This window comes from Pseudophryne corroboree, chromosome 5, assembly GCF_028390025.1.
Source record: "Pseudophryne corroboree isolate aPseCor3 chromosome 5, aPseCor3.hap2, whole genome shotgun sequence".
Taxonomy (NCBI): domain Eukaryota; kingdom Metazoa; phylum Chordata; class Amphibia; order Anura; family Myobatrachidae; genus Pseudophryne; species Pseudophryne corroboree.
The window spans coordinates 298,343,396-298,356,387 of record NC_086448.1 but is presented as its reverse complement, the minus strand read 5'-3'; the positions used below and the strand labels follow the sequence as shown (position 1 = coordinate 298,356,387).

General features: G+C 40.9%; 1 protein-coding gene and 1 long non-coding RNA gene across 4 annotated transcripts in view; one reads left to right on the top strand and one right to left on the bottom strand.

Annotated features, from left to right (window-relative positions):
• The window catches only part of CNTNAP2 (contactin associated protein 2), a 2,955,022-nt gene that overhangs the window by 2,726,037 nt on the left and 215,993 nt on the right, over window positions 1–12,992 (top strand). For all 3 annotated transcript variants that reach the window (XM_063922438.1, XM_063922437.1, XM_063922439.1), the window contains exon 19: window positions 11,076–11,312. In XM_063922438.1, coding sequence (XP_063778508.1) covers window positions 11,076–11,312 — 237 coding nt within the window. The remainder of the gene's footprint in view (window positions 1–11,075; window positions 11,313–12,992) is intronic.
• LOC134927663 (uncharacterized) overlaps window positions 1–12,992 on the bottom strand; it is an 80,943-nt gene that overhangs the window by 13,439 nt on the left and 54,512 nt on the right. The window lies entirely within an intron of this gene.

Below are 12,992 nucleotides of genomic sequence, written 5' to 3'. Positions count from 1 at the left end.
AGAATTCCGAGCCCACCCGCTGGCGGTGATGCAGGGCAGTCTGGAGCGACTGCTGATGCTGACATCTGGTCCGGACTGAAGGACCTGACAACGATTACGGACATGTCGTCTACTGTCACTGCATATGATTCTCTCAACATTGATAGAATGGTGGAGGATTATATGAGTGACCGCATCCAAGTAGGCACGTCACACAGTCCGTACTTATACTGGCAGGAAAAAGAGGCAATTTGGAGGCCCTTGCACAAACTGGCTTTATTCTACCTAAGTTGCCCTCCCACAAGTGTGTACTCCGAAAGAGTGTTTAGTGCCGCCGCTCACCTTGTCAGCAATCGGCGTACGAGGTTACATCCAGAAAATGTGGAGAAGATGATGTTCATTAAAATGAATTATAATCAATTCCTCCGCGGAGACATTGACCAGCAGCAATTGCCTCCACAAAGTACACAGGGAGCTGAGATGGTGGATTCCAGTGGGGACGAATTGATAATCTGTGAGGAGGGGGATGTACACGGTGATATATCGGAGGGTGAAGATGAGGTGGACATCTTGCCTCTGTAGAGCCAGTTTGTGCAAGGAGAGATTAATTGCTTCTTTTTTGGGGGGGGGTCCAAACCAACCCGTCATATCAGTCACAGTCGTGTGGCAGACCCTGTCACTGAAATGATGGGTTGGTTAAAGTGTGCATGTCCTGTTTTGTTTATACAACATAAGGGTGGGTGGGAGGGCCCAAGGACAATTCCATCTTGCACCTCTTTTTTCTTTTCTTTTTCTTTGCATCATGTGCTGATTGGGGAGGGTTTTTTGGAAGGGACATCCTGCGTGACACTGCAGTGCCACTCCTAGATGGGCCCGGTGTTTGTGTCGGCCACTAGGGTCGCTAATCTTACTCACACAGTCAGCTACCTCATTGCGCCTCTTTTTTTCTTTGCGTCATGTGCTGTTTGGGGAGGGCTTTTTGGAAGGGCCATCCTGCGTGACACTGCAGTGCCACTCCTAGATGGGCCCGGTGTTTGTGTCGGCCACTAGGGTCGCTAATCTTACTCACACAGTCAGCTACCTCATTGCGCCTCTTTTTTTCTTTGCGTCATGTGCTGTTTGGGGAGGGTTTTTTGGAAGGGCCATCCTGCGTGACACTGCAGTGCCACTCCTAGATGGGCCCGGTGTTTGTGTCGGCCACTAGGGTCGCTAATCTTACTCACACAGCTACCTCATTGCGCCTCTTTTTTTCTTTGCGTCATGTGCTGTTTGGGGAGGGTTTTTTGGAAGGGCCATCCTGCGTTACACTGCAGTGCCACTCCTAGATGGGCCCGGTGTTTGTGTCGGCCACTAGGGTCGCTAATCTTACTCACACAGCTACCTCATTGCGCCTCTTTTTTTCTTTGCGTCATGTGCTGTTTGGGGAGGGTTTTTTGGAAGGGACATCCTGCGTGACACTGCAGTGCCACTCCTAGATGGGCCCGGTGTTTGTGTCGGCCACTAGGGTCGCTTATCTTACTCACACAGCGACCTCGGTGCAAATTTTAGGACTAAAAATAATATTGTGAGGTGTGAGGTATTCAGAATAGACTGAAAATGAGTGTAAATTATGGTTTTTGAGGTTAATAATACTTTGGGATCAAAATGACCCCCAAATTCTATGATTTAAGCTGTTTTTTAGTGTTTTTTGAAAAAAACACCCGAATCCAAAACACACCCGAATCCGACAAAAAAAATTCGGTGAGGTTTTGCCAAAACGCGTTCGAACCCAAAACACGGCCGCGGAACCGAACCCAAAACCAAAACACAAAACCCGAAAAATTTCAGGCGCTCATCTCTAGTTGTTATTGTTGTGAGCCGTCTGTTCAGAGGCTCCTACGTTTGTCATACTGTTAACTGGGTTCAGATCACAAGTTGTACGGTGTGATTGGTGTGGCTGGTATGAGTCTTACCCGGGATTCAAAATCCTTCCTTATTGTGTACGCTCGTCCGGGCACAGTATCCTAACTGAGGCTTGGAGGAGGGTCATAAGGGGAGGAGCCAGTGCACACCACCTGATCCTAAAGCTTTATTTTTGTGCCCTGTCTCCTGCGGAGCCGCTAATCCCCATGGTCCTGACGGAGTCCCCAGCATCCACTACGGACTACGAGAAATAGATTTATCGGTAAGTAAAATTTTATTATTGCATGTATGTCTCTGTACAGCAAAACAAGTAAGTGCATTTTTTGCGCAATGATTATGCATTCTATAACGGATTTTTTTTTGATCCCTCAATGCCCCCTAAATCACTTACATCAGTAAGTTGCTATCCTATTAGAGATGTACCCAAGACATTGCTGCTGAACTATAACTCCCAGCATGCAACCACAAAGTGCCTGCTTCCCGTACTAATAACTGTCCAACAGATATTAGCATTGCATGTGCACATCCCTGACTGGCATATACAGTTATAAGATCTACTGTAAGTTAGTGTCGTGCTGCTATATTTCACCATTCTCTGCTGGGAATATGGAAAATGTTATTTCCTTCTTTAGTGTCTTTTATCAATTATATAGATTTCCACATTGTGTTCTTAGATGTTAATGGAGCCAGTGGGACTCATATTTGTTCAACAAAAAGCACACCAATATCAGAAAATGAAAATGAAAAGCAAAGTCCGGCAATGTACAATATTACTGACATTGCAGTAGTGATGACTGAAATCAGCATTTTTTTGCTTGGTGTGATATAAGGCGAGCTAGCCATATTACAGTATAACTGAATAAATATGTAAAAGTGTGATAGATGAAATAGGGTAACAAATTGGTATGAAAATCTTGAAAATGTAAAGTTCCTGGCTTTAGCGAGCCAATATAACAAATTCTTATTTCAATATAGCCTGGTATATTTACATCACTGTCAGAATCAGTGGAAAAATATATAAGAAGGTCATTATAAACCCAGCACGCATTATTGGATACACATAAATAAATAAATAAATAAAAATCATTCGCACACAGCTATATATATATCTATATATATATATATATATATATATATAAAAATAAATGTGTGTATATGTATATATATATATATATATATAAATATAAATAAATGTGTGTATATATATATATATATATATATATATATGAATAAGTGTAAGTGTGTGTATATAAATAAATGTGTGTGTGTGTGTGTGTGTGTGTGTGTGTGTGTGTGTGTGTGTGTGTGTGTGTGTGATATATATAAATATAAATAAATGTGTGCGTATGTATGTATATATATATATATATATATATATAAACAAACAAACATGAGGGTTCTGCACTCTCATCAAAGTTCCTAATATATATATATACACACACTACCGTTCAAAAGTTTGGGGTCACTTAGAAATTTCCTTTTTGTTTTTTAAAGAAAAGCACTGTTTTTTCAATGAAGATAACATTAAATTAATCAGAAATACACTCTATACATTGTTAATGTGGTAAATGACTATACTAGCTACAAACGTCTGGTTTTTAATGGAATATCTACATAGGTATATTGAGGCCCATTTCCAGAAACCATCACTCCAGTGTTCTAATGGTACATTGTGTTTGCTAATCGCCTTAGAAGACTAATGGATGATTAGATAGAATTCTTGAAAACTCTTGTGCAATTATGTTAGCACAGCTGAAAGCGGGTTTGCTCGTTAGAGAAGCTATAAAACTGGCCTTCCTTTGAGCTAGTTGAGTATCTGGAGCATCACATTTGTGGGTTCAATTGTACTCTCAAAATGGCAAGAAAAAGAGAACTTTAATGTGAAACTCGACAGTCTATTCTTATTCTTAGAAATTAAGGCTATTCCATGCAAGAAATTGCCAAGAAACTGAACATGTCCTACAATGGTGTGTACTACTCCCTTCAGAGAACAGGCTCTAACTAGAGTAGAAAGAGAAGTGCGAGGCCCCGGTGCACAACTGAGAAAGAAGACAAGTACATTAGAGTCTCTAGTTTGAGAAATAGACACCTCACAGGTTCTCAACTGGCAGCTTCACTAAATGGTACCCGCAAAACGCCAGTGTCAATGTCTACAGTAACGAGGCGACTCCGGGATGCTGGCCTTCTAGGCTGAGTGGCAAAGAAAAAGCCATATCTGAGACTGCCCAATAAAAGGAAAAGATTAATATGAGCAAAAGAACCATATTAGCATTGGACAGAGGAAGATTGGAAAAAGTGTTATGGACAGACGAATCGAAGTTTGAGGTGTTTGGATCACACAGAAGAACATTTGTGAGACACAGAACAAGTAAAAAGATGCTGGAAGAGTGCCTGACGCCATCTGTCAAGCATGGTGGAGGTAATGTGATGGTCTGGGGCTGCTTTGGTGCTTGTAAAGTGGGAGATTGGTACAAGGTAAAAGAGAATTTGAATAAGGAAGGCTATAACTTCTATTTTGCAATGCCATGCCATACCCTGTGGACAGCGCTTGATTGGAGCAAATTTCCTCCTACAACAGGACAATGACCCAAAGCACACCTCCAAATTATGCAAGAACTATTTAGGGAAGAAGTAGGCAGCTGGTATTCTGTCTGTAATGGAGTGGCCAGCGCAGTCACCAGATCTCAACCCCATTGAGCTGTTGTGGGAGCAGCTTGACCGTATGGTACGCAAGAAGTGCTCATCAAGCCAATCCGACTTGTGGGAGGTGCTTCAGGAAGCATGGGGTGAAATTTCTTCAGATTACCTCAACAAAACAAAAAACAGCTAGAATGCCAAAGGCATGCAATGCTGTAATTGCCGCAAAGGGAGCATTCTTTGACATAAGCAAAGTTTGAAGGACAAAATTAATATTTCAAATAAAAATCAAAATTTCTAACCTTGGCATTGCCCACAAGCATCACCTGCATTACACAGTGTCCACCCAGGGGGCCGGTCCCGTCACTGCTCCCCCCTCCAGCAATCCTCCGTTTGGTGGAACGCACCTCCGCATCCTCCGTTGGTGGAACGAAGTTCCGGCCCGTGGAACGCACACGCACGTCACCAAAACGGAAGTAGCCGTCAGTGAGGCGCAGCCGGTAATCCCGTCCCCCGGAATCACATCACGGAACAAGGTCTGCATCAGTAGCATCAGCTAAAACACAAAAATACATAAATACAAATAGCAGAAAATAATAAATGAATAAAAAACATAACAGTGCCTATCGCGTGCGCAGGAACTCAGTTTAACCACCATGCAGGATCTATTTCTATTCATTAAACTGCACCACAGCGCTATTAACTAATAATTCACTGGACTATATAACCAGAGTCCCTGCTCACAGCTAGCACTGTAGAAACACAAACATAAATATACAAAACAAACATATCTCATAAGTAGGAGAAAAACTCAATATGATAGTCATTATATAAAGCCAGGGTCATTCATATAAAATAATAATAAGTCCTAATACCCATGTCCATCAGTGAAACAACAGTACCAGCCTATATAAAGGAAATTCATTGAGACCTTAAGGGGCCATCGCATCCAACCGATATATCCACCGGCATTCTTGTTGCAATAAAAGCTTATGCCTATTCCCTCCCCTTCTCCAAGGACGTACATGGTCTATGGGCATAAATGCAAATTCACTCAGCATATATCCAAAGGTGACAAAATGCCTCGCCACCGGAGGTGTACTCCCATCAATCTTCTGATAGGCCTTTTTTATAGATGATCTAAGCATGGCGATCTTCTCTTTGAGCATGCGTATCGTCTTCCCTATATAAATCTTTTTACAGAGACACACAATCATATACGTCACATATTAGGCGTCACATGTCATCCGATAGCGTAACGGACATCGAGTCCCCTTAATAGGGTGACAACAGCTCTTTCCTGACAACATAAAACAGCAGTTGACGCAGCCGTGGCACTTGAAGGCACCTTCTTGAAGTTGCAGCCAGCTGGTTCCCCTGCCCACATGTGGGCTGATATCAGAAAAGGTCACTTCCTCTTTCAAACTGTGGCTGCGTCAATTGCAAAAGAGTGGTGGCTTGTCACAATAATATTTCATCACTGGGTCTGACTGGAGTATATGCCAGTGTTTGAGAATTGACTAGCGAACATTGCCAGATGAAATGGAGTATGTATTGGCAAAGACCAAGCGTTCAGACTCCGATTTTACTCGAGGTCTCAATAACTCCTCTCGAGGGAGCTGTTGGCATCTTTCAATAGCTTGTCTTACTTCTTCCCTATCGTAACCCCTATTGATGAAGTTGTCACCCATCAATTTCAGGGCGCCAGGTAACTTAGCCCGTTCTAAGGTAATTCTTGCCACACGAATAAGTTGAGAATAGGGCAGTACCTTCTTTAACGCTGGTGGATGAAAGCTTGAAGCAAGTAAGAGAGAATTTTTGTCAGTGGGCTTCCTGTAGATCCCTGTTGTCAACATTCCATCCTGTATATGTACTGAAACATCCAAAAAATTAATTTCAACAGCACTATAAGTACTGGTGAATCTGATGGACCCTGGTATCATATTCAATTTGTCGATAAATTCAATTAGCAATTGTTCATCACCAGTCCACAGCATGAAGAGGTCATTGTTGAAACATACATAAAACTTAATGTACCGCAAAAATAATAATTCACCCATTATGTGTTGCTGCTCATACTGATAAATGAAAAGATTTGCATAGTATGGGGCCATATTAGACCCCATCGCTGTGCCTTTAAGTTGTAAATAAAAGGCGTTATTAAACAAAAAGTAATTCTTATGGAGGACCACCTCCATCAGCAAAAGAAGAAATTCCAAAGGCAGACCCGCATACTGTGGACTGTGGCTAACAACATATCTTACAGCAGAGATTCCTTCATTATGCCCTATGTTCATGTATAAACTGGTGACATCTAAGGTCACCAGAATACACCTGGGCATCAGTGCACCGGTGGCATTCAGCTTGCATAAAAAATCAGTGGTATCTTTAATATAGTACGGGTGTGGACTGAACAACCGACTGCAAATGAAAATCAATATACTGGGAAATTGGTTGGCCTAAGGAACCTCGCAAAGAAATAATGGGCCTACCAGGCGGATTGATTAGTGACTTATGCACTTTAGGCAAGATGTAAGTTAAGGGAATTATAGGAAATTCTTGCATCAAAAAGCAAACAGTGGATTTGTCAATCCAATTGTTAGATAAACCTAGAAGGATGATGGAGTCAATTTCCTTCTTAAAACGTTCTGTAGGATCAAAAGGAAGAGGCTTATAACACTCACTGTCAGAGAGTTGACATAACACCTCTTCAATGTAATCATGCCTATTCGGTAGTACTATAGCCCCGCCTTTATCATTTTGGGCTTCAAAGGTTCTTTTACCCCTAAATGGTGTTGATTGTCTTTTCACTTCCCCCTTTTTAAAGAAAAAATCTTTAAGACGTAGCTGTCTCTAGAGCCTGTACAGCTCAATTTCACAATCAAATTTATTCTGATAGTGCGTCTGCACATGCGACAGTCCCTTCGATAAAACAGCCATCTCTAATTCAGAGGGTATGTACAAGGACAAATTCAACACCGTTATTTCCTGCCTCTCTTCTGATTTTTTCCTACAGTATTGCTTTTGTGCCTCTTCCCTCCTCGTCTACAGAGTTTTTTGGGGGGTCCTGGTGTTGGCCCTGCATACAGGCACTGCATACAAGCAGTTTTTACACAAGACACTTTGGCACTTTAGCTGTTTGTTCCCCTGAAAAAGGATTGACACCGAAACGACTGTTTGGGATGGCACCAATGTTTTGTTTCTGTATCAGCATCTTGACGATGAGTATACGCTGAGCCTTGCAATTATTCATGTTTGATATGACATATGGAGTAAAAGCTTTTGAAAATTGAGCAGTGTGCTGGTTCTGTCTATGCTACTAACCTTGGTGTTGTAGGATGGATATGAGTCTCTATATTTACATTCGTTAACCGGACACCTGCATTTCATCTGAGAGTGTCAGTGCGGCTTCCCGGGACATTGTTCTGTAATCATTGTATGTATATATATATATATGTATATACACACACACACACAAGTACGATATTTGTGGTAAGCCTTGAGAAAAGAGGTGCAATGCTCTGAAATGTCGGCACAGTACTACAGTTTTACCTCATTTGCCTTACATAGGAGTGCCGCTGCTTTTTTTCTACACTGCTCATTGATAGCAGTGGGCGCCAAAGTGGTAGAAAGGAGTTTATCTCTTGACAGAACTAAAAATCCTTATTCCAATATGGATTAATCGCCATTCGATGCCTTTAGTAACTAATCTATATAAGGGTTCATTACTTAAACCTTTGTCAACACCCAATTTATTCAGGCCTGTGGCCACAAGATAATATAAAAAAAGAAATTACAATACAAGAGTAATAACTATAGTTCAGATTAGTGATACAGAGCTGTACATTTTTTGCAATCCTGAGGTCAAGATTTTTCACCCCTATTAAAAGGGCGCTGCCATTTAATTGTGACTCCTCATAACGGATATTATAATTTCTTTTATCCTAAGTGTTTTATCTCTACATGAGACTTCATCAGGGGCATCAACAGTACCAAATGGGAAAACAATTGTGAGGTGTTGGAACAGATCAATCAAGCTGGTAGTCCACCAGATAATCAAACTTAGTTATTGATTTCAGGAAACATTGCACCACAAATATGTGTATAATTTAAAATACATATCAGTCGATGTATATGAATGGTATTGGTCAGAATACCTGTCAATGTGAAACCAGTGATAATATATATATATATATATATATATACTTTGCCTGTGCCGCAATCTCTTTGCGCAAGCATCTAGGTGCTACTGCAAAATTGCTCGTGATGAGGATTTATTCTCAAAGCGACTGACAGGAAAGCACCATTTTGTTGAAGAAAAACGGGAGTGTTTGCATAAACGCAGGCATCTCATGGACCTTTTCAGGGCATGAGTCTGACGTCTGCTGCAAGCTCTTACATACAGAAAAATTGCCCCTGCATCGCTACTGTCATGTCCAGTCTACATATCCACAGGGCTACCCTTAAACCCAATGTTCGTTGTTCTTGCGTATAGTCTGCAAATGTGTATGCAGTTGTGAATGAGTTGCATTAGTTCCATTGGGCGTCTTTTCATTCCTGGGCACAGCTTTACTTGCAGCTATCAGCAGTTGTTGCAATTTGCAATTGCATTTGTGTCCATACCTGCATCAGGCTCATAGTAATTATTTCCCAATGTCCACTCAGGTTCCTTAGTTTATTTGTACAATGTACATATATATACTGTATATACTCAGACTCCACAGTTATAAACCTAAGGGTCTGTGAACATATGGGACTTTCTCCTGCGTCCTATATTTCTCCTAAAAGTAGATATTGTTTCTATCATCATTATTACATTTTTTTTTAAACTGTAGTTTAAACATACTGTACTGTATATACCGTACTTTTTAACATGTAACGTTTATAGTTAAAAAAAACACCCTTTTGCGCAAACACCTATTTACATTTTCATCACTATATTACATCAAATTGGCTAGAATAGGATACCTCCAATAAATGTCACAAACAAGATAGCAATCTTATAAAAATAGATATTATTGACAGATACCATTACATATTACATGCCTGCAACAATAAAACTGCCTTATTACTATGTAGTGTTAAAGGTCAAATGTAGGTAGAGAATAGTTAATATATCTCATAAATGTAAGGCTGTATCCAAACATTTGGATCAAGCCCTTTTATAAAGTAAATTACATTGCTGGTATAATTACCGTATTGTTAGTCTTGCATGGTTAAACTTGAGATGCTCAGCTTTGTGGCATATAAATAGCCTGAAATATATTTCTATTGATAGCTCTTCAACTGTTGTCGATAATTTATCATCAAAATGTATATGAGTTTACATTTACTGTACAAAATATAATTATAAATGTCACACAAATACAGTACCCATGGTTGCTGATCCTACACTATTTATCTCCAACTTTTACAATTAAGTAATATTTAGGATATTAATATCCAGAAGGACATTTCTATTGTTTTAATGAAATTATAGGCATTCATTGTCCCCTGTCTAACAGTGTGGAAATAAATAAGGCGGTCCTAGCATTTTATAAAGAAAAACATTCAGATATTTAGAAATTAAATTAGAATCCGATTTGAATGCTTATAGAGGTGTTTTAAGACCATATTGAAAACATTAGATGTAGTGTCCACTGTTAAGAACACTTGGGGTATATGGTATATGGTATTCATTTTCCGTCTGTCAAGATCCCGGCGGTCAGGATACCGACGCCGGAATCCCGACAGCCGACAAAGTCGCCAGCCGGATTCCCAGCACAACAGGACTTTTCCCACTAGTGGGTGTCCCAGACACCCATAGAGTGGGAATAGATCCTGTGGTGAGCGCAGCTAGCCACTGAGTCCGCAGCAAGCCTGCGAGGGGGCTCCTTGTGCTCACCCTGCTGCTGACATACTGGTGGGCGGGATGCCGCTGTCGGGATATTGACAGCCGGCATCCCGTCCACTGGTAAATCATACTGAATCCGCTATCAACCCTCAGTCTGCAGAATATAGGTTCTCTGTGTGGGTAGTCAATGTATGAAGACCCTCTATCTGCTGTCTTACAGTTACAGTAGCACCAAAGTGCTTTTTTACATAATCATTATATCACACCTTAATAATAATAATTATTATTATCCTTTATTTAAATGGCGCTGCAAGGGTTCCGCAGCGTCTAACAAACTACATAAACAAATTAATAAAACAAGAAAAACAGTGACTTACAGTACAAGACAATGTAGAACAAATACACAATATATAAACATTGCTGCACCAACGAACATGACATTAAAAAAACACAGGGTGGCTGAAACTGAGGTTTAGGTGCCGTTATAAGGCGTATGGTGTAGGAGATAGTGCCTAATGTTATTAGTTTATGTATCCATTATTCTTGAGACAGTAAAACATTACACAATGATAAAAGAGTTTGCCAATTAACTGCAGTTTTCTGCCCCAGACAATCCAGATTTGGCCATCTAAGAATTCAGACTGACTACAACATGTTTATGACATGTACAGTGTTTGTGTTTGTTTTATTCTTTTTCATGTATTTTATGCGTTGTGTTTTACAGCTGTTGGTGGTTATTTTGAGGAAGGAACATGGCTGAAATATAATTTCCATACAGCATCTACTTCAGCATCAGTCAGCCTGAAAGACACATTCAGTATCCCACAGACTTCTGCTTCAGATATTTCCTTAGCAAAAGAGGAATTGCTTTTCAGCTTCAGTACCACCAAATCACCGTGTATCCTTGTGTACGTCAGCTCCTATTCCCAGGACTACCTGGCCGTGCTCCTGAAGCCACCAGGTACAGCATCGCATCTGGATGATCAATTTTCTTTTAGCAATTTAACACTAAGTAGATGAGTACTTTCATGTTCTGAGATTAGAAAGACGCTGTAAAAGGGTATACTTGACTAAAATAGCATGAAACTTGGTATGTGGGGTTTTCCAACATTTATTTACATTTACATTTATGTTATTTTTATCTTAATAAATTGAGTCATTCATCTTTTATGTGTTGACCGGCGCACCACACACTGTACTTTATATTCAATTGAAGTTGGATCCATTCCGACATTCATTTGTCGGAATGGATCCGACGAGGGCTTTCAATGCCATCTGAATTCGACTTTTAAAAAAGTTGAATTGAGATGCGGGAAAAGAGACGGGGGAGATCCGCGGGCAGACGGGGGAGAGCAGCGCTACAGCAGCGGCTATAGCAGCATAGCCGGAGGATATATCACAGCCGCCACTGACAGCAGCGTCCACCCGGCTCCAGCAGGTCTCGCTTGCTGGAGCCGGGTGGACGCTGCTGTGAGCGGCGGCTGTGACACATCCTCTGGCTACGCTGCTACAGCTGCTGCTGTAGCGCTGCTCTGCCCCGTCTGCCCGTGGCTCTCCCCCCGTCTCGCCGCTGGTCTCCCCCCTCTCCTCCTCTCGGCTCCCACATCTCAATCCGACTGTAAAGTTGGATTGAGATGGTCGAAAAGGGGGCCCAAACCTGGCAGTTTTGGCCCCGTTTTCGACAGAAGCACGCGGATCGGCAGCTATTCTGCTGATCCACGTGCTTTGCGACAAGTCGAATTCCTCTGGGTCAGAACCCCTTCTGACCTAAAAAAGTCGAAAACTGCCGTCTTGAATATACCCCATAATGTTTGGGAAAATGTGTGACTATTAAATTACTTTTTACTCAATAACCTCGGATATATGTATCCTTAAATTACTACACATAGGGATTTAGGATATGTTAACTGATCCTGGTCCTGATGAATCACTACTATTTTAGACTGACGGCATGATAGAGCACTAGACGTTCAATCATGCCACTACATGGTAGTGATTCAACCATAATAACACTGATATAAATAGTAATATGATATAATGATATATAATAATTTTTCTGTAGTCACTGTATATCAGTCAAGCTAATCGGTTAATATTCAGCTTTTTCTGTGTACTTCTTTTGCATCATACCTGTGGGTTTTATTGCATTATCCTTAGTTCAGTGTACTTTAGTATAGTTTGTATGCCGTAATGATTTTGTTACACTTAAAATATTGTAGTGTTGCTACAAGTGTAATTCATCTCAATTAGCGGCCAATAGAGTATACTATTAACTCCCTAAGGCTGTGGTTCTCAAACTGTGTGCTGTCGCACCCTGGGGTTCCTCAGGAGTCTTGTAGGGCTGCCTTGGATTGGTAGTTCAGGACCAATTCAAATCATTTATGGCCAGTGTAATAGGCAAAACCAGTGCTGGTGGCTGCCAATCATAAAATCTGTGGACAAACAGAAGCAAATCTTGTTCCTCACCACATACTGTAACTGACCCTAAGGATGACCTATAAACATAATTTACTTCATTTAATATTTATTTCTAAACTTTTGGCCTAGGGGTGCCGTGAAAAACATTCTGATACTCTAGGGGACCGTGATTCAAAAAAGTTTGAGAACCACTGCCCTAAGGTGTTTATCTACAGTAAATGAC